At 49.3% G+C, this 22,967-nt stretch overlaps 2 protein-coding genes across 2 annotated transcripts; both read right to left on the bottom strand.

Moving 5' to 3' along the window:
- Positions 1-3,267: 3,267 nt before the first annotated feature.
- Positions 3,268-6,709, bottom strand: ppp1r3cb (protein phosphatase 1, regulatory subunit 3Cb). Its single transcript, XM_047032017.1, has 2 exons — positions 6,483-6,709; positions 3,268-5,830 (listed from the first exon to the last, which is right to left on the bottom strand). The coding sequence occupies exons 1-2, from the start codon at positions 6,494-6,496 to the stop codon at positions 4,825-4,827; spliced, it is 1,020 nt and encodes a 339-aa protein (XP_046887973.1). The 5' UTR covers positions 6,497-6,709; the 3' UTR covers positions 3,268-4,824.
- Positions 6,710-8,116: 1,407 nt separating this feature from the next.
- LOC124475714 (rho GTPase-activating protein SYDE1) lies at positions 8,117-22,051 on the bottom strand. The gene is made up of 8 exons (XM_047032509.1): positions 21,684-22,051; positions 13,067-13,936; positions 11,928-12,920; positions 11,498-11,727; positions 11,288-11,414; positions 11,020-11,198; positions 9,834-10,110; positions 8,117-9,727 (listed from the first exon to the last, which is right to left on the bottom strand). Exons 1-8 carry the CDS (start codon positions 21,766-21,768, stop codon positions 9,285-9,287), a joined length of 3,204 nt encoding a protein of 1,067 aa, XP_046888465.1. The 5' UTR covers positions 21,769-22,051; the 3' UTR covers positions 8,117-9,284.
- Positions 22,052-22,967: the final 916 nt, after the last annotated feature.

Genomic DNA, 22,967 nt, shown 5'->3' with positions numbered 1-22,967 from the left:
GGGGCAGGACCAGGGGCAGGACCAGGACCAGGACCATGACCAGGGGCAGGACCAGGGGCAGGAAGATTCAAGTCAGAACCACACTGTACTTATTGCTCAAAGTTCTTCAGATGACGCCCACACACTATACAGTACTAATGTCATTCAGTATCGTTTACCCGAATGACAAATTCACCATGTATGTGAGAAACTGAATTTCAAATGTGTCACTGTCTGTGTCAATGTCTCACTGTCTGTGTCAAACCCTCTGTCATCGTCCCCACCCAGTCATGACCAAGCAGTTCCACTGTTAGCCTCCTCGGGACCCAAGTTACCCAGCATACAGACCCACATACTGACCCATGTTACCCTGCATAAAGACCCACATACTGACCCATGTTACCCTGCATACAGACCCACATACTGACCCAAATTACCCTGCATTCAGACTCACAGCCCAGACTAAACCAGGCTAACCTGCATACAAACCCACATACTAACCCATATATACAGATATAGATATACGGTTATACAGACCCATAGCCCAGACTTACCCAGGTAAACCTCTATGCAGATTTACAGCTGTTGGAAATTTTTTAGATGTAACACATTCATCCTGTATAAGAATGATTTTGTGTTCAGCATATTTGGGTAACATTTGGGTAACACAAGCATTTGTAAACAAGGTGACCTGGGCTGACCACTCTCTCTTACTGGAGAGGCCATAAAAGATGTCTGGCCTTATCTGTGTTTGGTGAATCATGTGGTCAAGCTTATTGGGGTCAAAGAGCGCACACACGCACACACTCAAACATGCACACCAGGTCTATGCAAGGGAGCCAACGAAGAAGAGCTATGGGACATCTGCATGCCTTTGTCTTAACCAATGACTTTAAAGAGCGGGGCTGCTTAAATAGCTAGCTAGCACAACATGCTAGCAGACAAACTTTGTAGTACAATGACGTGTGATGTTTTTGTCTCCTTGCGGGCTGGCCGCAAGCAATAAAACTTTCTTAAACTTGTTCACCGACTGACTGTGCAATAATTGATAGACTAATATTTCTGACACCAGCCCAGACTAACTCAGGTAAACCTCTATACAGACCCACAGTCCTGACTAACCCGGGTTAACCTAGCCTAGCCCAGGGTTAACACCAGCAGACTCAGCTCAGACATGTAGCTCTTGCCTACATATTTTCCTCTTCCTCCGCACAGTGAGCTACATATTTGGAGAAAGTGGTCAGACCCGCTCGTACACTGACTCCCAGTCTAATAATAGTAAGACAGGGATATGGATGTGTGAGGGGACAGCAAAGGGTAAGGGCATGTGTGGATCTCTTTAAGTTGGCTTCCATGACCGTTTGCTTATGTGTGTGTGCATCTCCCTATGTATGTGCCAGTGTGTGTGTGTGTCTGAAAAGGGGGACCGGGGCCGGGGCTAGGTAGGCGAAGACACAGGCTCCAGTGAGCTGGAATGTTTGACGTAACAGCATGGGCTAGTGGGGTGACTGGACAGCTGTTCTCACTCTGGTCCTCAGTCCTCAGTGGTCTGGGCCCAAACATGCACAGTCAAACTGGTGCAAACCGGACTGTAAATATAAGAAAACTTTGCTTTGGAATTGTATCTGACCTTTAAGAAAGAGGAAAATGAAGCATGTTTAAAAAGTAATGGTTAAACAGAGAAATAAGTGACAATTAGAAGAGGTAGTCACATGAAAAACAGCCGGATTTGTCATGTGTCAGCCCTGTCATCACAATGCACATAACGTGTTCATCTCATTTCATGTTCTATCACACTCAAGGAAAAGAGGGGTTGAACCCTGCATGTGTCACAATGGGTGTTCTAGAACTACTTACCTGTTGGGAGTGAATGTAGGGTCAGGTAAGTATGTCAGGTAGCTATGTTAGGCTGTGGCGTAGAGCTAGGCTGTGGCGTAGAGCAGTGTTGCGATTCCGAGGGTGCCAGACGATTATCTTTGTTCTGCTCACTGACCTGGAGGGGGTTGTTCCAAAAAGGAGGGGCTATTTTCAGAAGCATCAGGACCATTAGCACCACATGAGTCACACACATGCACACGTCATCGTAGGACTTGCAGGTCTGAGGAGGAAAAGTGATCTGTCTTCCTTCACAGTGTGACCATGACTGTCTGGCTCACATGCAATCTACTGTCTGATGTTATACTCGGCTTCTTGTATTTATATTTATTAGTATAGAACAATATTTAGTATGCATACATTCTATCTATATTTACAGTGAGATACCATCAAAATATGACAACAGAATATTGGAACCAGTCTAAGGTCCCTCTCAGGACATGCCCTGCCCTGAACAGACGTTCTGTGTTTTATCAATGTATTGTATTTGAACTGGCAGAAAAACATATATTAGTATGTGTGTACATGTGGTGACCCTGAGACTGTCCACAGGCTGTCACCGAACATCCAGGTTTCTGCCATGCTGCCTTTTGAAGATGTGACCCTGCTAGCAACTGGCTCTTCTTCCCATGTCAAGGCAGGACAATATTTTCAAGAGTCAGCAGTGTTGAACATAGTCTCAGTCTTACTCTAGACCACCTGTCTGCCCTCCTAGTCATTCCAGTCTTAGTCTAGACCACCTGTCTGCCCTCCAAGTCCCTCCAGTCTTACTCTAGACCACCTGTCTGCCCTCCAAGTCCCTCCAGTCTTACTCTAGACCACCTGTCTTAATAATTGTGTTTATCTATGGTCCATGTGTGCTCACAAGCTCCCCCATGTATTCCAATTTGTGATGAACACTTGTAAATAGGCCTAGCTTCAATGGATAATGTCATATTCAGAAATCGTTTGAACAAATCTGAAAGATCAAGACACAATTCTCTCGCAAAATAGACATTCTTTATTTTCAGATGTATTTATTTTTGAAAAACAGAAAACTACATTAAAACTCATCACACAAAGACATCTGCTTTCTGTACAAAAAATGCTTCGTCATCAGGTGTCCGGTCATTGCCCTTTACATCACACCTATTCTTTACATCACAATCCTTACAGGCTGTCGCCCCTGACAACCACACGCAGACTTGGACTGAGACCCTGATCCTCTGTCCTGAACACTGTCCCGTGTCATTTCCTTTCTCCAACTTCCTGTACTTGCTACTGCATTCCTCAGATAACATTTTTTCCTTCTCCCTCCCTCTCCTTCTCCATCCCCCAATCACTTTCTTCCTTCGTCTCCTTACACCCAATCACTTCACATTATTCTACTCTCCCCTTGACTTCGTCCCTCCAAAGCACCCCCCCCCCCCCCCCCCATCTACTCACTATCCCCCCATTACATTGTCTTCCTCCCTCCCCTCATACTTAATGTCTCTGTCACCTCCCACACTGTCTTCCTCCCTCAAACCCCTCCCCCCTCCCCCCCCCCCCATCTATCTACAGATTTCAGTGTTTCACACAGGGAAGAGCTCTGCCTTCCTTGAGTCCATGAATGTGACTGCAGACAAGCAGCTTATAGTCTAGATGCATACTTATACATGTACACACACACACACACACACACACACACACACACACGGACATGTTCCAGCAGCAACATAGACAGGAAGGTAAGGGAGTGCAAGCTTGCACGTAAAGAAGGCTTAACAGAATTATGGCTGACATAAGAAAACATGAGCTTTTCAGTTTCACACCAAACAAACTCTAATTTGGTGACTGGGATAGCTTTGCCATCAAGCGATTTCACCTAAATCTCTGTTGGAACTCCTGAAAACTGGTACAACTTGCTGTGCCAACTTCAATATGAAGCACCTCCCTCTTCTTGTACCACGAGAACCCATCCATTACATTAGTCTCCATTCATTCTCTCACATATCAAGGGTTTCCATCATTCACTGTCAGTGCAAAGCCACCTGCTCTGACTGCCACCCATGACAGGGCTACATTACATACACTACATGCCCACACACTGACTGTGGCCAGTAAAACAACTGTCCTTGTGGCACAAACGGCACGTTCAAATTAGTGATGGAAATCTGCCAGACAGTTTCCACATACAAAACATGATTAAACCTCCTTGAACAAACACCCTTGAAAAAGATTGACTTAAGTGCAAACTCCCATGTGTAGAGCTGGCCTCCCCAAAACTAGCTTTTTGTGCTCAGGTGTAGCAGTAATGCCAGCATATTACATACAGCTTAACTGACAATCAATATCAGATTACAAAGGAAGGCATCTAGGCTATATTATAAAGACTTGTGATTCATGTTAAGTCTATAAAAATGATTTAGTACACGCACATAAATTTAGGAAAACGATTAAAGCCTAAAGCCCACCGTCTTGACATTTCTAAAACTCCCAATGCCCTAATAATCTCTTTTAGTTACAACAGTTTGTGTCACAACCATTTTGTTTGCCACTGCTGTGGTTGTGGTTTTCAGCTCAAAGTGACGGCAGGGTAACTGCGAGGCAGGGATAGTTGGAGGATCTAACCACTGTTGAAGATCTCTCAGCATATTAACATACACATACTGTTCTGTTCACCTTCAACATGAACAGACAGGCCCATTCTTCTTATCCATTCCTTTTTTCTTTACAAAGAGTGAAGAAAAAAAAATGAACAACATGTTGATCTCTGTTACTGGGGTCCCCGAGTGAATAGGAATCAACTCGGAGTGTCCTTGAGTCGGAGGTCTTGGTTTTCTTGAACTTGGCTGTTTGTATCATCACTTTATCCTTAGGAAGGGTGGTGGTAAGGGTAACGCAAGGGTATTGAGGGCTTAGCACTCAAACAACACCCCCTCTCTTCCTCGAGTCGATGATGCTGCAGGGTGAGGTGGTTATGTAAAGGACGCCTGCGGCCAGGCCTCCTCACCAGTAGATGGTGGTGTTCTCGATCCGGCCCCAGCTCTGCCACTCTGGGAAGAAGCCGCTGGACGTCCTGGGCGATCCAAACTGATCAAACTCCATCTCCGGCTGCTTGATGTCCCGCTTGAACTCTTGCGATGACGGGGTGGGGATGGCGGCAGAGGAGGCAAGGCCGGAGCAGAGCCCTCCGCTGGCCTGCTCTCCGTCTCCATCCGACGCCACCAAGCGGTAGTTGTTCCCGTCGTTGTTGTCCCAGTAGGTCTGCTCCGGGGTGTGGTACCGCACACAGAACTCCACACACTGCTGTGCTGCCGGGGCGGCTGGCAGCTCCGCCGAGAAGGCAAAGGTGTCGGTGTCTGGCCCACCGTACACGTTGTTCATGTAGCTGCACTCCACGTCCTGGAAGGTCGCCCACGAGTCCTGCGTGATCCGGACGGAGACAGACTTCTCGAAGCTGACGTTGCAGACCTTGACGGTGCCGGTAAGCGTGCGGTCCTGGACAGTGCAGTTCTCCAAACAGACCTGGTTCTTCTTTAGCCGGCTCCGGAAATCCAGGTAGTCCGCGGCAGGCTGGGCGAAGTCCAACACCAGGCTGCGCTCCATGGAGATCTTCAGGCCAGCGGTGGCTTTCTCCAGGTCTGCTAGGTCAAACTGCAGCTCAGCCAGAGGGTCCTCCTCAAACTCTTTGAAAATGTGGATGGCTGTGAGGGACATGCCTTTGGAGTCTGCAAACACCACCCTCTTCTTGGGCATGGTCCTGGGCCTGGTGGTGGGGCTGCCCCTGCTCTGGCGGGGGCTTCCAGAGGGGTCGCTGGCAGCCGCTGCCCCTCCTCGGGTGTTAATGCAGGGTCGCAGGGTGGCGTGGGGTGCATTGGAGAGGGAGTGGCAGTCCTCGTAGGAGCTCAGAAAGCTGCGGACGGGCGGGGAGTGGGACAGACAGAACCGCATGGCCATGTCCACTGGCATGATGGGGCCTGAGAGGGGTCTGGGGTTCAGTATGTGGAGAACCCTGTACAGACACAGACAGGGAAAGAAGTCAGTTCAAAGGTAAGTCTATGCATCGGCAAAAGGTCTAGCTTATAAAACACCCTGGAGAAGAACAGATAGCCTGAAAGAAAGTGACAGCGAGAGAGCAAGGGGCAGGGAGGAAAACAAGCACAATTGCTTGCACGCAATCAATGCTATAGAAGGACATCAGACCCCAAAGAAACTACAAATATTTGCTTTCTATAAGGATGTAGGAAAACAGAAAGGGGATCACACATAATTATGAGGCTGTGTAACTACTTAAATGTCTCCACAATACAAGGAATCGACACCAATCATTCATTATTTGTGACTCAAGACCTATACATTTAATTAGAAAAAAGGGAGTAATGCAAAAATAAGAAATACAATTTCAGCCATTTCCCGATCTTAAGTTTGTTAGTTGCAAGTGTAACTATATGTGCACCGGACATGCCTACCATGCATTTGAAGATAACATATCAAAACAAAAGTGATTGAGAACAATTGTCCAACTAAAATGACTTAATTTCAAATGACAAAATGGTCAATGCCCAGCAGATGATTTTTGAACTCTCAAACTGACACTTGACAATCCTATGTTACCTATTGCGCAGTTAAAGACAGCTACTGTCACTCGTTACGGGCAAGCTTACCTGGTACAATTCATTGGAAAACGTTGAAACTCTCAAAAGTTCCAAGAAACTGGAATGTTGTATGATGTTAAACCAACTGACTTGATGAAGTGGTAACGAAAGAAAACATTCATAACGCCATCTCACTTCTACTCTGTCTGAAGAACCGGATTATTGCACTGCTCGCCCCAGTCCCCTTGGTTTCCTTGCTTGAGCCCCACTGACAACGCTCTGAGTTGGAGACCAGTAGCCTGGCGGTCGATTTGCATGCTTTACGTGCGCCACGGATGACATCCAATGGAGGAGCTGCAAGCAATCAGCACCGTCTAACATGTTCTATTGTGTTTACTAGGGGCTCAGCTGAGCTATACGTTGCAGAATGGGGGAGGGGAGAGAATGAGCATTTGACATACATTCCGTTTTAGGGTCTCAACCAGTGGCGATTAAACCACAACATTTTTATAGTTAGATAGGACACTGCCAGATGCATCTTTGTGACCAAGAAGTACGTGAGCAACTCCAATTAAGTTAGCAGTTGCTAAAACATATTCAGTGCACAACAGCTAACTCCAAAATACACGTCAGAAATTAAATGCCATAAAGTAGCCACAATTCTCATTCCTCAAAATGTCAATGTGGCAGTCCTTACGCACACATTTATTTTAGGCCCCTGCCTAATCAGACAAACTAAACGAAATTGAATTGATTTGTCATGAAAACATTTAATGCACTAACTAAGTGCCTATCGACTGCTATGGTTAGCCTTACTCGCAAGCTTCATACCATTTCAATACACATAAAAATGAGCGTTAAACAAGAATTTGTGCAACAATGTATCGAAACAAAATATATAATTGACAACTTATTATATTATTTGCAGAAAAGGTAGCATTTGGAATAAAGGCATACCGTAACGACTGAGGAGCAGGCAAGAGAGAAACACGCAGAGTTCATCTAGCTAGGTAGCTTGCAGAATGACTTAGAATAGAAAATTTCAAACCAGCAGAAAAAAACAAACATGAATCGACCGCTAGAGGGCAAATACAGAGGCTCGTGCCCTTCCTGTTCCACAGAATGTTAGCACTGGAGCAAAAATACGTCGCCTGTGTAATTTCCATAAAACACCGCTGAGGGCCACAAGACGGAACCACTTATGTAGGTACGGCAGGTAGTGGTTGAAGGTGACAGAGAGTTTAACGCTATCGTTAACACAGCTGATCGTCGCAAAAAAAACATCTCAGTGGATAAGGGGCCTCTTTATTACGTATTTCACAAATTTGTATTTGGCCCTTAATCATGTTATTGCTCAACATTGCCATCTGTTGGTGAGTTTTGGCTGCACTGGTGCAAAATCAACACTGGAGAGACCTCTGCTGGTTGTTTTTTAAGCTAATCTTTGTGAGGAATGTTTACATGATTATGATGGTCATCTTCAGATGTGTTGAAGTTAAATTATTTCTGGCATTATTTGTACTTTATTAAGATTCGTTAAGACCCATATATTTAAAGTCAGGTGAAACAATCATAGCAGCTGTTTGATCAATGGACATTATTTTGAATAGTTCCCCATAGCCTACAATTTCAATATCACCTCAAGGATAATTCAAAACACAGATACACACACGAATAACAAATACACAAGGGAGGTTTGCAAATAGAATAATGTGCTTTATTTTTTTGGGGTTGATATAACACTGGCTTGCTGCCGAGGCCCAGGCAGAAAGTGAACTGGAAGCCTTGGTTACAGATATGCATAGAAAACAACATAAGTGCTTATTGTAATTGTGCAATACCAAGTAATACTGTTCATACAACAATGCAACTCAATAACAAAGTACAAAAACAAACAAAGGAAGCTGTCTCTTTTTTTTTTTGGGAGCGACTGCTCCAATTTATGGCCATAGCATTCCTTATGTGGGTTCAAATGTCACAGTTGATCAAATATTGTACCGTGCACACATCAAAATACTAAACGCTGACTACCTTGTGTACTGCATCATGACACAGTAAGCAGCAAAACATCACTAAACAACAGATGGGTGTTTTTTTCCTTCTAAATTCAAGTGCAACACAGTTTGTAAATGGAGCTTTTGGTCAGAGCATGTGATTCTAAAGCAGAAGTGTGTGTGTCCACAGTGAGAGTTGTGCTTACGTTTCAATCAAACTCACATCAATTCACATTCAGGTATAACACTCAACCTGGATCATACTGGGGATCTTTGGCACGGAATGGTGCGTGTGTGTGCATGTGTGAGTGTGCTTTCATCTACTGTGCAAAAGACCAGAAACACACAGCATCTCCGACATCATCAAATGTCAGATTTTTCAATGTTCTTAGTCAGAAATGAGAACAATAAAATTGTTTATCGGCCCTCCATATTCCTGGGGATTTCTCAAAGTAATTCTCATAGAATTACATCTTCAAATCCTTCTGCTAAGGATAAACAACTGAACTTCTTTGGATTGGACAAATAAATAAATACTTTTTGGCACAAGCTTTACTGAACAAATGCCAGTATGCAAGTCAAACTGACTGGCACCTGTTCAAAAGGCACAGAAACTGGTCTACCAAGTAGCTGATGCACACATGATGTTTGCCAGGGGAACTGGAATGTTGCCCTCTATTGGTGCAGAATATTTCTCGTTTGTGGTAGTCTGACAGGGAGTAAGATTTCTAATAAGATTATATCACAAGACTTAAAGATCGTGTGGACATTACTGAAGCAATGAGTATTGCTTGTCGTCTTTCTCTGGTAATTGACTAGTATATATATTTGTTTACTATCTGCCCCTTTTCTTCTCATCTTGTCTTGTCTCCTCTCCTCAAAGACAGATATTGATCTGTTTAGACAGCTCTCTCTCCAGGTCCGAGATCAGTGTATCAAAGTCCTTCAGACTTAGTCTGCAGCTGAATGGAGCATCAAAGTCCAGGGCAAAGTCATCCACATACGAGGACCATCCCTCCTCCTTCTTCTCCTCTTCTTCTTCCTCCTCTTCCTCTGGGTCACTCTCGCTACCTGCCACCTCGTCATAATCAGCTTCCTCCCCAGATAGGAAGTCTCGACCACACACACTCCAATCGCCAGCGTAACGATTGCAAGGGGGGCTCTCCAGGCGGCCACGCCCCCTCCGTGACACCACTACATCCTGCGGCAGGTCAAGGCGCAGGGGAAGACGCTGACAATGCCGCTGCAACGGATTCTGGGTACCAGGGCTGGGTAAGGAGGGAGGGGGTTGGGGCTCATTGCTGTCTCTGGCTCTAGGGACTGGAGAGAAGGAAAGCAGGGAGAGGAGGGGAAAAACAAGGATTAAAACTGAGCCATGTGGTTTACATAATCATCATCTCACATGCAACCCCCCCACCTCCCACACCTGGCCAGAGCTGCAGCAGATAGTGGAGGGCCTCAATGTGTCTCTTGAAGTCCACAGCACTGGCAATCTCCTCACTGTGCGCAAAGCTCCGCCCCCCTCGGCCCGCCGGCGCCACAGACCCAGCAGGCCCTCCAGGAGGATAGGGCTTCCAGGCCTCCTGGGTAGGGGTCAGCAGCACCGGGCCAAAACACACAGCCAGGTTCTGGTGGGTCATCCTGTTACTATGGCTGCAGGAGGCAACAAGGCTGAGATGGTCCAGCAGTACCGACAGAGTGGCCTGGAGGAGAGGACAGAGGGGGAAGGAGAGGAGGCCGTTACTCAGGTGTCCACCAGGTGGCATCACAGTCTCACCCAGGAGACATGACACCAAGGGGTAGTTACACAGTATCACCAGCAGGGGGAAGAGTCATGCTTTGGAGCAGTAGTGGTATCCTTGGTACAACTGCCTTCTGGTGCGCAACTATCACCACCACAGCCTCCCTAACTCATACCCCTGACCTCCGACCCGCACTCAGGATGGATGGGGAAGCTAAACCACATGTGACCTCAGAGTTTCTAAGAGGATCAACTAGAACACTCGCTGGGTGATCGAAATACCACAGAGAGGACAATGTTCTAGTATGTTCGAGCCGAGATGTAGCAGCAGCATTCCTCTTAGAGAGGGAATAGAAGGGGGGAGGATCCATCTTATGCTGTTGATCTTGGAAGGAAGTGGCCAACAGAAGGTGAAGCTTGTCAGCCCCTGCGTCGTACAAACAAACATCGGACTGGCCATCAGAGAGCTCGCAGAGGACGGAGAGAGAGGGGGAGAGCGTACGAGAGAAATGGAGAGTGAGAGGTCGAGAGTGGGAGAAACATTCTGTTCTGTGGCCCCGAGCCAGACACATGCCTCCTCTTTTCTCTGCCTTCTCTCTACCCCTCCGCCCCTCCCCTCCCCTCGTCCCCCCCATCCGCCCAGTAGGACGAGCCGTCTCCCCCGGATCTCCCAGGGGATAGGTAGAAGAGGCAACCACAACAATGACAGGACATCTCTGTTTCCCTGAGGGATGGGTGAGGAGAGAGAGAGAGACAGACAGAGATAGAGAGAGAGAAACAGAGCGACAGAGAAAGGCAGAGAGAGAGAGAGAGAGAGAGAGAGAGAGAGAGAGAGAGAGAGAGGAACACACATACACACAGACTGACTCACTCTCTCAGGTTCAGGCAGGCACTGCAGCAAGGCCACCGTGCTCTGGGACAGCTGGGGATCTGCAGCACGCAGGTCTGCAGCTCGGGAGGCACGCAACGACATGGCCTCCAGCACCACCTCGTACAGGGTCCTGGTGATCAGGGGCGACGGCAGCTCCCGTAGGTAGTCCTTCAGAATGCCTGCCCACAAACATGCAACATATGGACTCATACAGGAAGGACATACTGCTAGTGTATGATGTAGGATGTGTGTGTGTGTGAGTGCTGACCAGTTATGACGTTGATGTCAGGATACAGGTCTTCATTAAGGGTCACGGCAGCGCTGTCTCTCTCAAACGCGTCTCTCAGCTCCTTCTTCACGGCAGCTGAGCCACATAGACGATACAGGCCCACCCCCTAAACACACACACACAACTAATTGGACACATATACATAGACAAGGACAGACATACAGTGACACACTCTCCACGCAGACGTACCTTAAGGCCTCTCTTTTCGATCTCAGCCACACACTTCTGGATGAGGAGTGGCACGGGGAAGGCAGAGCCCTCCTTGTCCACCAGGTGGCGCAGCTCCAGGCCGAACACGGCAGGGGGCTGCTGGTCTGAGGGGCGGGGGGACGGAGGGTCCCACTGCTCCTGCAGCGTCAGCTTCACATACAGCAGGCCCCGGGGCTCCAGACGCACACACAGCTGCTGGGAACGACTCGCTGGGGCGAGGAGAGGAGAGGAGGAGAGGAGGAAGGGGAGGAACAAAGAGGAGGAGAGAAGAGTGAGTGGTTATCTGTCATTTCTGGAAGTAAAGTCCTCGATGAATTCTTGCTGTCACTAAGCCCATCCTCAGCTATGCACGCTTCAGCAGTACTTCCAAATGAATAGCAGCACACACACACACACACCTCCTGCCTACCTTTGAACAGAGGAGGTATGGAGATGGCCCCCAGGCCACACACCCGGTTGCGGGTCTGGCCCTGGCCCTGGCCCTGGTTGGTACTGGGTGTGTGTGGGCTGAGCACCACCAGACGGAGCAGCTTGGCCCTCTCCAGCTCCAGGTGGAAGGTGTGGTTCAGAGGGAGGGCGGGGCCGCGGCAGGTGAGGAGGGAGGTGCGGGCGCGCGTCACCCCGTCCACCTGGATGGCACAGAACACTTCCTTGCTGGCCTCAGGCCTACAGGGAGCAGGGGCAGTCGAACCAGGAGCAAGGCTTGGTGGGGTAATGGAACCATGACAAGGGACAACAGAACCAGGGCCCTGGGAGACAGAGCACCTGAGCAGCTCGCCTAGCCCCAGCAGGTGCACAGTCAGCAGGCCAGACACCCGGTGGACACACCTGGGCTGGTCGGCTCCATTGTAGAGGGTGAACTCGCTCACTTCCCTCACCCCTCCCTCCTGGCCTGTAACCCCCCCACTGCCCCGGGGGGCCGAGGAGGAGGAGGCCTGTCTGGGGAGCAGCTCAGGGGAGTCCCCGTCACTCAGGTATCCCCCTTTGCTGGTGTGGCGCCCCCTGGAGGATCGTCTCTGCGGGCGCGCCGGGGTGCTGGTGTCCAGATGATAGCGGCTGATGACGTTACTGGACGCCTCCTTGCGACCGCCGGAGGGAGAGTGGGGCGCCGACGACCCCTCGCCATCCTTCGCCGCCGAGGAGCTGGTGGCCGTCTGACGGGCAGAGCGCGAGGAGCGCAGGCTGAGTTTACGTCGGAGTTCCGGAAGCTTCTTCATCTTCATGGAGAGTTTCCTGACGGTGCCCGGAGATTTGATCCTGTCGATCATGCTGCTGGCCCCACCCCCACGCTTCTGAGAGCCGGGGCTTTCTGAGGCCCCGCTGGGGCTTGCCCCGCCTCCCTTCTTCTGAGAGGCGGGGCTGTCTGAGGACGCGGACACCATAGGCTCACACTGGAGCAGGTCTGAGAGGAGGGGAGGGGGGGGGAGGAGAGAGAAAAGTGCGGAATTAAACATAAACGGAAAAACAAAACAAATTCAACATCAACATTAACCAAACCTTAAAGACGATTGAACTACTATCCTGTTCCTGTTAGTGATTTCTCTCTACCTGTGTTCTCTGCTGTGATGTCAGAGGTGCGGTGGGCACTCCCTGGACTGGCTCCACCTGATGGACACTGGGTGGCATGGCGCTCCAGACACGCTGCCCCTCCACTGATGTCGGCCGTCACCACCAGCCCTGCCCGCCTCTGCGCTCTGGTCTGGGGGTCTAGCACGCTGTCCCCCCCTCCCTCCACCTCTCCTCTCCTTCGCCAGGGGTTCTCTCTGTCTCTGTCCCTCTCTCGGTCTATCCTGCCCGCCCCCCCCCCAGAGTCCTCCTCCTCGGGGATGGGGTTGTACCAGATGTTCTTGTCCCCCTCCAGGCCCTGCTGCCTCCCCTCTGACAAACAGCCAGAGGGCAGCAGCCACCTGGCCTCCTCCGACGCCTGGGACTTTCCTGTGGACAGTATCCAGGCTCGGCTACTCCTGTCCAGGCTCTGAAGGTAGGCTCCTTGGCCAGAGAGCTTGACCGTGCTACAGGGGACACAGATCTCAGGGATGCCAGCCAGCGGCAGGGTGAGCTCTGGGAGGCCTGTGCCGACGCTGGGAGACTCACAGGGGGGCGTAGAGAGCGTCTGCTCACAGCCTGAGTTGGCATGTCCCCTCTCCAAGCCGTCCTCAGTCACTGTCCTCTGGCTCCAGGCCGGTGGAGAAGCCTGGGCCTTTCCTGAGCTGCTTTCCCGATCCTGAGACCTGTAGGCCAGACTGGAGGCCTGGGCATGGGGGTCCCTGAAGGAGCAAGCTTGCTTGGCCCACTGCCGTTTCTTGGCAACGGTGATCTGAGTCCGAAGGGGGGGGGAATCCTCTGCCGGGGGGGGTGCAGACACCAGCACTGATGACGATGACGAGGTCGGAGTGGTGTCGCTCTTCCCTTGTATGTCTGTAGAATAAACACACAAAAATCATCATCATCATCCTCCTCCTCAAGAGTGAATAGAAAGATAAGAAATCACGTTTGATTGGTTTGGAGTTGCCCAGATGTGGGCTGAACTAATCACATCCCGTCCGAACTGGTCAGGGGGGCAGAACTGGTTGGAGCAGGGCAGGACTGGTCAGATGAAGGTAGGGGCGAAAATGACGATGATGAATCTTTGTGACTGAATCTCTAGAAAAACATGCTTGTCTCTGCTGCAGAGCCTTGTGTTCTGCTGTGAGTCATGATGACCATAAGCAGGGGAGAAGAGAGCCAGGGAATGAAGAGGCACTAACCAAGAAAGAGAGGAGGGGGCAGGGAGAATGTGAGAGGGAGTGATGGAGAGAAGTTTAGTGGTTTTTTGGATAAATATTTCTTCCACCCTCACCCCATTTCTCTCCTTCTTCCCCTGTCTTTCCCTCTTTCTCCCTTTCCCTCTGACATCCTGCACATCTGGAATTCTCTCTCTGCATACTGTTCTTTTCTCTTCCCTCCTTCCTTCCCCCTACCTCTTCTCTGCTCTCTTTCCTGTTGCCCTCATCCTCCCTTTCTGTTCCCACTTGGCTGTGTGTGTGTATGTGTTTGTGTATGTGTACATGTATGTATGTGTGTGTGTACCTTGTGACTGTCCTCATTCAATGACAGACATCAAACATATGATTGTAAAAACAAATCAAGTGGGGTCCAGGATAGCTGTTCTATGTGCTTTTGTTGACTTAAATACACAGATCTGATTAGACCCGGATAAGTGTAGGAGTTTTAGTGCAGACTAGGCAGAGCTCCAGCAAACTATAGACACATGGGTGGGAGAGGACAACTTTCTGGGTTGACACTTAGCCCGATTGGCTGTTCCTTTTCACAGGAAGTGAGGCGGGGACTAAGACTGCACACCACTTCCTGTGCTCACTGCAGGGCCAACGCTAGGATCAGAGGGCCTTAGAGAGGTGTGTGTGTGTGTGTGTTTGGTGAGGTTAAAAGTTAAAAAGACAGTCCAAGAATAGATCTCAAACAGGCACAAAGTGCTGAGGTTTGGAACAAATGTGGAGCTCCTTATCAGAGTGCACACACACACTTCTTGTTCTCTGATAGATTGGTCTAGACGACTAAAGGGAGAGAGAGAGAAAGAGAGAAACACAGAGAGAGAGAGAGAGAGAGAGAGAGAGAGAGAGAGAGAGAGAGCGAGAGAGAGAGAGCGAGAGAGAGAGAGAGAGAGAGAGAGAGAGAGAGAAGGGGTCTAAGGCCTTGGCTGAACAAACAGCTGTCATCCTGCAGATGTCAATGACCGCTCTGTGCTTAGGCCTCTGCACAGCTGCAGACACACACACACACACACACGCACAAACTCTAACACACACCATCCCCCCAGACACACACTCAAATTCACATCCATACACACATGCATCCATTCACCATTCATGGCAGTGCCTTAAAATACACAGATACACACCAAGTCCCACTAACACACACAAGGTCTGCAGTCATGAACTGAAGTCCCCACAGACTGCAGAGCCCCGGTGACCTACACTCTCCACAGTACAGCCATGTTTCTTTCTCTACTCTTTTTCTATCTTCCCCCCTTTCTTTTTCTTTCTCTCCGACTTCTGTTTTTCCCTTTCGATGATATTCTCAACTCCACATTTCTCCCTCCCGGCTATAACCAGTAAAGTAATAATTGTTCTACTCGCTGGCCAACCTTGCCAGGAAACTGAGCCACTTTCCAAACGCTGGCTGGATTTTTTGGGGTTCTGGAAGTTTCCATCCTGTCCTGTGTAAGTCTCATAGATGCTCAAATAACGAATGAAGGGAAAATAAAAAGGGATATACTGTTGATTCTCTTTCTCTCTTGCTCTATTTCTCTCTCTCTGAACATAGGCCAAATTTGTGGTTAAAAGAGTAAAGAGAGAAAGAAAGAGAGCAATAGGAAAAATGGAGAGACAGGCTTTGGTGAGAGAGAGGGAGAGATGGAGGTGGGTGAGACGAGAGATCATACATCTCTCTCAGCCTGCAGCAGATCGGTGGCTCTACCAAAATCCTTTTACTGCCTTCCCACAATGCATTGCACAGTGACCACAATAGAACTCCTTATGGCTGGATGAAGTTTCCTTATTAGGCTTCAGTCAGATGGAAGTCTATTATAAATTATTTTTCTACTTATTCTCTGTATACTACGTGTATCATTCACTAAATCCCTATACTATGTCTATTGTGTTTTAGACTTTCAATAAATATGTGTATACAGTATGTCAGCCATGTGCATGTTTGAGAGAGACTGACAAGTGAGTTTTGTCAGTCACTGCCCCACTGCTCTGTCTTCGTCCAGGCAGAGGGCATTCAGTCACTGCCCCACTGCTCTGTCTTCGTCCAGGCAGAAGGCATTCAGTCACTGCCCCACTGCTCTGTCTTAGTCCAGGCAGAAGGCATTCAGTCACTGCCCTCCTGCTCTGTCTTAGTCCAGGCAGAGGGCATTCAGTCACTGCCCTACTATTTCCTGTCTTAGTCCAGGCAGAAGGCATTCAGTCACTGCCCCACTGCTCTGTCTTAGTCCAGGCAGAGGGCATTCAGTCAAGCCCTACTGCTCTGTCTTAGTCCAGGCAGAGGGCATTCAGTCACTGCCCTACTGCTCTGTCTTAGTCCAGGCAGAGGGCATTCAGTCACTACCCTACTGCTCTGTCTTAGTCCAGGCAGAAGGCATTCAGTCACTGCCCCACTGCTCTGTCTTAGTCCAGGCAGAGGGCATTCAGTCAAGCCCTACTGCTCTGTCTTAGTCCAGGCAGAGGGCATTCAGTCACTGCCCTACTGCTCTGTCTTAGTCCAGGCAGAGGGCATTCAGTCACTGCCCTACTGCTCTGTCTTAGTCCAGGCAGAAGGCATTCAGTCACTGCCCCACTGCTCTGTCTTAGTCCAGGCAGAGGGCATTCAGTCACTGCCCTACTGCTCTGTCTTAGTCCAGGCAGAAGGCATTCAGTCACTGCCCCACTGCTCTGTCTTAGTCCAGGCAGAGGGCATTCAGTCACTGCCCTACTGCTCTGTCTTAGTCCAGGCAGAGGGCATTCAGTCACTGCCCTACTGCTCTGTCTTAGTCCAGGCAGAGGGCATTCAGTCACTGCCCTACTGCTCTGTCTTAGTCCAGGCAGAGGGCATTCAGTCACTGCCCCACTGCTCTGTCTTAGTCCAGGCAGAGGGCATTCAGTCACTGCCCTACTGCTGTGTCTTAGTCCAGGCAGAAGGCATTCAGTCACTGCCCCACTGCTCTGTCTTAGTCCAGGCAGAGGGCATTCAGTCACTGCCCTACTGCTCTGTCTTAGTCCAGGCAGAGGGCATTCAGTCACTGCCCCACTGCTCTGTCTTAGTCCAGGCAGAGGGCATTCAGTCACTGCCCCACTGCTCTGTCTTAGTCCAGGCAGAAGGCATTCAGTCACTGCCCTACTGCTCTGTCTTAGTCCAGGCAGAGGGCATTCAGTCACTGCCCCACTGCTCTGTCTTAGTCCAGGCAGAGGGCATTCAGTCACTGCCCCACTGCTCTGTCTTAGTCCAGGCAGAGGGCATTCAGTCACTGCCCTACTGCTCTGTCTTAGTCCAGGCAGAGGGCATTCAGTCACTGCCCTACTGCTGTGTCTTAGTCCAGGCAGAGGGCATTCAGTCACTGCCCCACTGCTCTGTCTTAGTCCAGGCAGAGGGCATTCAGTCAAGCCCTGGTTCCAAATCCTAAAGATATACGGTAAACAAACAAATACACTAACAACACACACACCCCCTCCAGGGATGCTCTTAGAGAGGAAGTTGGACGGGCTAAATTACAGGAACCGTGTGGATGATCATCAGATACAAGACAGAGAAACTCCCTAGCATCCCAACGTGTAAACCACACACACACACACACACACTGACCCATTTATGACTAACAACATTCTGACCACTGCATGCATGCAAGGACTGACCAGTTCCCTTTGTAGCTGTACAGTACCTTCTTAACCTCTGTTCCATCTGTTTTACTGGGGACTAAACAGATTCCTGGGGATGGGTAAAGCTCAGCGGTAGAGCATTTGAACCTCCCCCCCTGCTAAGTGAACATACGGTACATTATCCTAGATGTTGCATGTGATGTTGTGTTGCTGAGTTTTTCTCCAGAACAGGTCGTTATTAGAAATAAATAAGAACTGGTCATCTGACCTCCCGGGGGGGGGGGGGGGGGGGGGGGGGGGGGGGGTCAATAAAGGAGCTCCAGAGAGGTCAGTGATTACAGACAAGAGCTGTATCAATATCAACCCAGAGACTTCTGAATGTAGCACGTGACACCAAGCCTAAACATAATGGTCAGTGTCCCTGGACTTAGTCTCGCTGACCAGACAAACACAACCATCCACGGTACATGTGTACCTTTTCATGAGTTAGAAACAATGTTTTGCCACCTCCTCTGTGCCCCTGTCTGTCTCTCTCTCTCTCCCTAATGGGGTAGAAAAAATCTAACGACTATAACAGAGCAGCCGACAGGAAGTGAAGGAAAAGGAAGTAGTAAAAAAAGAAAGAGATAGAAAAAAAGTTGCAAATATAAATATTTCGACAGTGAAAGAGGGGAAGCAGGGAGTAGAGGAAGTGAGCTTGTGTCTGACCAGTCCTCTTGTTTTCATTGCATAATGGCGGTGGGCCTTAGGCTGCGCTACTGTGGAGTAAGCCTGTTTCCTTCGCCTGGTGTACGGGTCCAAACCCGGGACAGGACCCTGACATCTGCTGCTGGGTCTCACCCCCACGTCAGCTCATCAGGCTGAGGGCCCTGCGTAGAGGCACTGGGCCGGGTGACAAGGCTGGGGAAGGAACCAGCAAGCTCCTGATCCCAAGCAGACAGTCTTAACTGTCAGCCCTCCCCATTTACCTGGCTGGAGGTCTGGTGTAGCACACACTGGGAGTGCGGGGACAGACACTGAGCAACAACAGTAGTTCATGGCCCAGTGTGACGGCCAAGGACCAGAGGAACTATGGGAATGTGAGTCATAGAGAGACACTCACCACCATGAGGGCTGGGGATCTGGACTTAGAACGGTTGCAGAAAGACAGTCCCTCCCTAAGCATGAAAAGAATATGAAGCATAAATGAGGGGGGAGATGGAGCATTAGAGAGACCGAGAGAGAGCATGCGAGCGAGGACGAGAAAGAGAGAGAAGAGAAAGAGTCTTCTGTGTGTCAGAACTCATGTGGTTCACAGATGGTCAAAGATAAAGAGTTCTATTGACAGTTCCTGGTGAGCTAAGAATCACAAGCACCACACACACGAAAAGCTCAGTATGAAGGCCAGCAGACTTGTTGTGGAGCATATGCTTACACCTCTCTATTGCTCTGACCTGCAGCTGGACAGACAAGCAAGGTCAACATGCTGACACCAGCCTTAACATCTCTCTCTCTCTCTCTCTCTCTCTCTCTCTCTCTCTCTCTCTCTCTCTCTCTCTCTCTCTCTCTCTCTCTCTCTCTCTCTCTCTCTCCTCTCTCTCTCTCTCTCTCTCTCTCTCTCACACACACACACAGACACACACACCTCAGTCACCTCAGTGTGTGAAGCTGAGGTTTGGAGAAAATTGCCAAATTTCTCTGGTCTGTAATGCTTCTAATTTTGGCTCTCAATCTGATAAGTGTTAGTGTCCAAGGGGCATGGCGTTTATACCGACAGACACACACACACACACACAGACACACTATGGTGCTCAAGTGGCATGGAGTTTACACACACACACAGTGAACCATCGAGCATGCAACTTTTCCTATTTTAGACATAACACAGAGACATTCTAGGGGGGGGGGGGGTGTGCACAGAGGAGAGAGGACAAAGAACGGGTGGGGGATTGGTAGAGAGGGAGGCAGAGGGGGAATGACAGAGGGCAGACAGGACGAGAGGGGGAGAGGATAGAGGGCACCGGAGGCAAGGACACTAGAATGTGGAAAGACAACAACAAGACCAGGACGCAGAGAGGGGGGGTAGAGAGACTTGAGAGATGAGGGCAGAAATGTGATACAGAGGCTAACATTCCCCTGAGTTCTGGGGTCAGGAACACTGCGGAGGCCAGGACTGCTGTCCTCACAGTACCCCGGATCTTAACCCCTGACCCCTGACCTTAACACTAACCCTCTGGCAGCCTGGCACATCAACCAGCTAACTAACAAAACTCACTCAGGTCCGGCTGCAGAAACAGCTTGCCCCTCTCTCAAACATGCACATGGCTGACGGTGACACACGCGTGAGAGAAAAATATGTAAGCTCAGCACTTCGCAGTCAACTGTCTTGGAAGCTCCCAGTCCGAGGAGAGAGAGAGGAAGAAAGAGAGAGAGAGAGAGAGGGGGAGATGAAAAGAAAGAAAGAGAGAAAAGCTGCCAGCTGTGAATTCTTTAAGTTTGCCTTCAACAAAACTTGTCAGCAGGCTGTTTAACTGGGATGCTTCTATAGTTATGGGAGACTATGGACTGACAGGCAGGCAGGAATGCGAGTAGATAGACAGGCAGGTTGGCAGATAGACAGGCAGGTTGGCAGATAGACAGGCAGGTTGGCAGATAGACAGGCAGGTTGGCAGATAGACAGGCAGGTTGGCAGATAGACAGGCAGGTTGGCAGATAGACAGGCAGGCCAACCCTTTCCTGACTGGAGGTAATGTTGGTGTCACTCCCTGGTCTGGCCTGTCAGCTGCAATTAAAGACAACGAAGGAGAGAAAACCCACACAGACATATACACAACACTTGTGTTTGTCACTGCTCTGGTCAACCTGGGGGCAAACACAGGTTTATCTGTCCCAGGCCCACCCTACAGCGGTGCCAAGTCAGTGCCTGGTGCTGACTTCTGGCCCTGCCCTACATGGCGAAACTCCAGCCAACTATTCAGAAAGACTGGATTCACAACTCTATGTGTTGTAGTAGTGACTCAGTGAATAATGCACTCTTAGTCCCAAGGCCCCCTTGCTTTGTTTCTTTCACACCCAACCATGAGTGGTGATAACATGGACATCACCACATGGACATCACCACAGACACACACACACACACAATGGTTTTCATACATCTACTCTAAGTAGGAGGAAGGAGTGGGTTCATGAGTCTAGGACACCATCTCAAGCGCTCATCAAGAGGTCAGGGGTCAGGACCTGCCAGACCGGCACATGCGGTAAGCGGAAGACCCCGGGTTCCCGGGTCTGAAGCGGACAGCCCCACCCTGTCGGAGTTCAGTATTGCTACAGTAGTGAATGGATCAATTATGTAATGCTCGCACTTATGCAAACGATGTCTGCTTATGGCCCGTTCCCAGATAACGGTAGCCCTTTTCTTTCTCATGGCGCACCCCCTCCTCCCTCCCTCCCTCTTTGTGCCGCTCTGCCGATAGCCTAGTCCGTCTGTCTGGTCGGGAATGTAAACAATGCAAAAACAGACTTTTCTTTTGAGAAACTTTACAAATACATTCCACATTATTTACATCACTGATGTAGCCTAAGGTCGACTCTGGTTATCGCCCATTAATTACACTAACCGCTCTTCCCTAATTATTAACTGATGTGTGAAAAACGATCTAATGCTACTGAACAAATCATGTCCCAACTTCGGAATAGGGGGGGTACCATGTATACAACATATCTGTTGGATATTTATTCCCACAATCCACGGCTTGTGAGCGACACTGTGTCCATGTCTTATACATCAGAACACCTTTAAAAGTATGGGGATTTAAATGTGGCTATAAAGTTACCATTGAGTTTGGTGTCCGTTTTCCGCCGGGATCGGTCCTTTCCCCGCAGCCGCGAGAAGGTTCGCTTCAGCAAGGGCTCAGCCATGTCTAAATCCCTCAAGTCTGTCCGCTCCGATCGAGGTTGGAAAGTGGGTAATTCCCGTAGAAGTAAACTTTCCTAGACCCTGCTCGCTCTCATCTTTCTCCCCACTCCGTCTGTAATTGCGCTGCTCTGAGCTCCCATCTCCTCAGACCTTGCTCAATGCGACCCTGTTCTTGGCCGTCCGCTCGTCCGCTGCTACTCTTGCCAAATTTCACAGGAAACAAATTCCAGGGATTCTTTCCCAAAGTTTTTTTTCTGACCTCCACTACTAAGGGAGAGCGTTTGGGAATGAGGGAGAACCGCAAGTGTTCATGGGAATTGTGGTCCCATGGGGAAAACAGGACTTAGACTACAACAACTTCAGACTGAAAGTTAGGAGTCATTGCCACCATGTGGATGTAAAGGCATATTGTTATTTCGCTACAACATTGGAAAAGTATGTTATGTTATATTTAGAATAAATACTTGTATGCATCAGTATTTGTTGAGACGAGCAGATTCTGTTTTGTCTATAGTAAACTGTGTGTCCTAACTTGTGTGAAGACACATCATGCGTCCTTTGAAGTTGAGAACGGAATTATTGTACTTTACAGCTTCTTGTTTGGTGTCTACTTTGAACCACTAGATGGGGGTAGTAGTCCATACTTTCCGTTAGTAGTTTGTATGTGTGTGTGTGTGTGTGTGTGTGAGAGAGAGAGAGATCTGGTGGAGCAACAAAACACTATGAAGAAAAAGAATGACCTCAGTATTGAGTCTGTGATTCAAAGAGGATTGTATCACCATGCTGAAGTGAGAACTTCTGCTATGATCAATAGCCTCAATGCTCAGAGTGGCCCCAATACAATCTGCCAGCATTCAGACCCACTAGACCCTGAGATGGAGGGCTGGGAAACTGAATGAGACAGTCTCCAGGGGGGTTAGGACCCCTGCCTGGTGTGTCTCTGTGTGTGTGTGTGTGCATGATGAAGATACATGGTGTGTACACGTGTATGTGTGTGTGATGAAGATATATGGCGCTGGCGGTCATTTACATTGTTGCATTAGCCTAAGCAAATCACCCAATCGCAGCTATGTGTCCTCAGAGCAGGGCCAATCAGGTCAAGGTAATCAGGTCGGGGTGAGTGATAGGCTGGGCCGTGTCTGGGTCCTGTCGACCAATTGCAGGGCTTCTTCTTGCTTCTTAAGGAGCCAAATCTGTATTG

The sequence above is a fragment of the Hypomesus transpacificus genome, chromosome 13 (genome assembly GCF_021917145.1).
Source record: "Hypomesus transpacificus isolate Combined female chromosome 13, fHypTra1, whole genome shotgun sequence".
NCBI classification, from domain to species: Eukaryota; Metazoa; Chordata; class Actinopteri; order Osmeriformes; family Osmeridae; genus Hypomesus; species Hypomesus transpacificus.
This window is presented reverse-complemented; position numbering and strand designations above follow the sequence as displayed.

Bases quoted from the DNA above. Each gene is read 5' to 3' on its own strand.
- LOC124475714 (XM_047032509.1), bottom strand. From the start codon at position 21,768: ATGGCTGAGCCCTTGCTGAAGCGAACCTTCTCGCGGCTGCGGGGAAAG. The intron at 11,728-11,927 runs GTAGGCAGGAGG...TCCTCGCCCCAG, and splicing joins CATACCTCCTCTGTTCAAAG to CGAGTCGTTCCCAGCAGCTG. The intron at 11,415-11,497 runs GTACGTCTGCGT...GTGTGTGTTTAG, and splicing joins TCGAAAAGAGAGGCCTTAAG to GGGGTGGGCCTGTATCGTCT.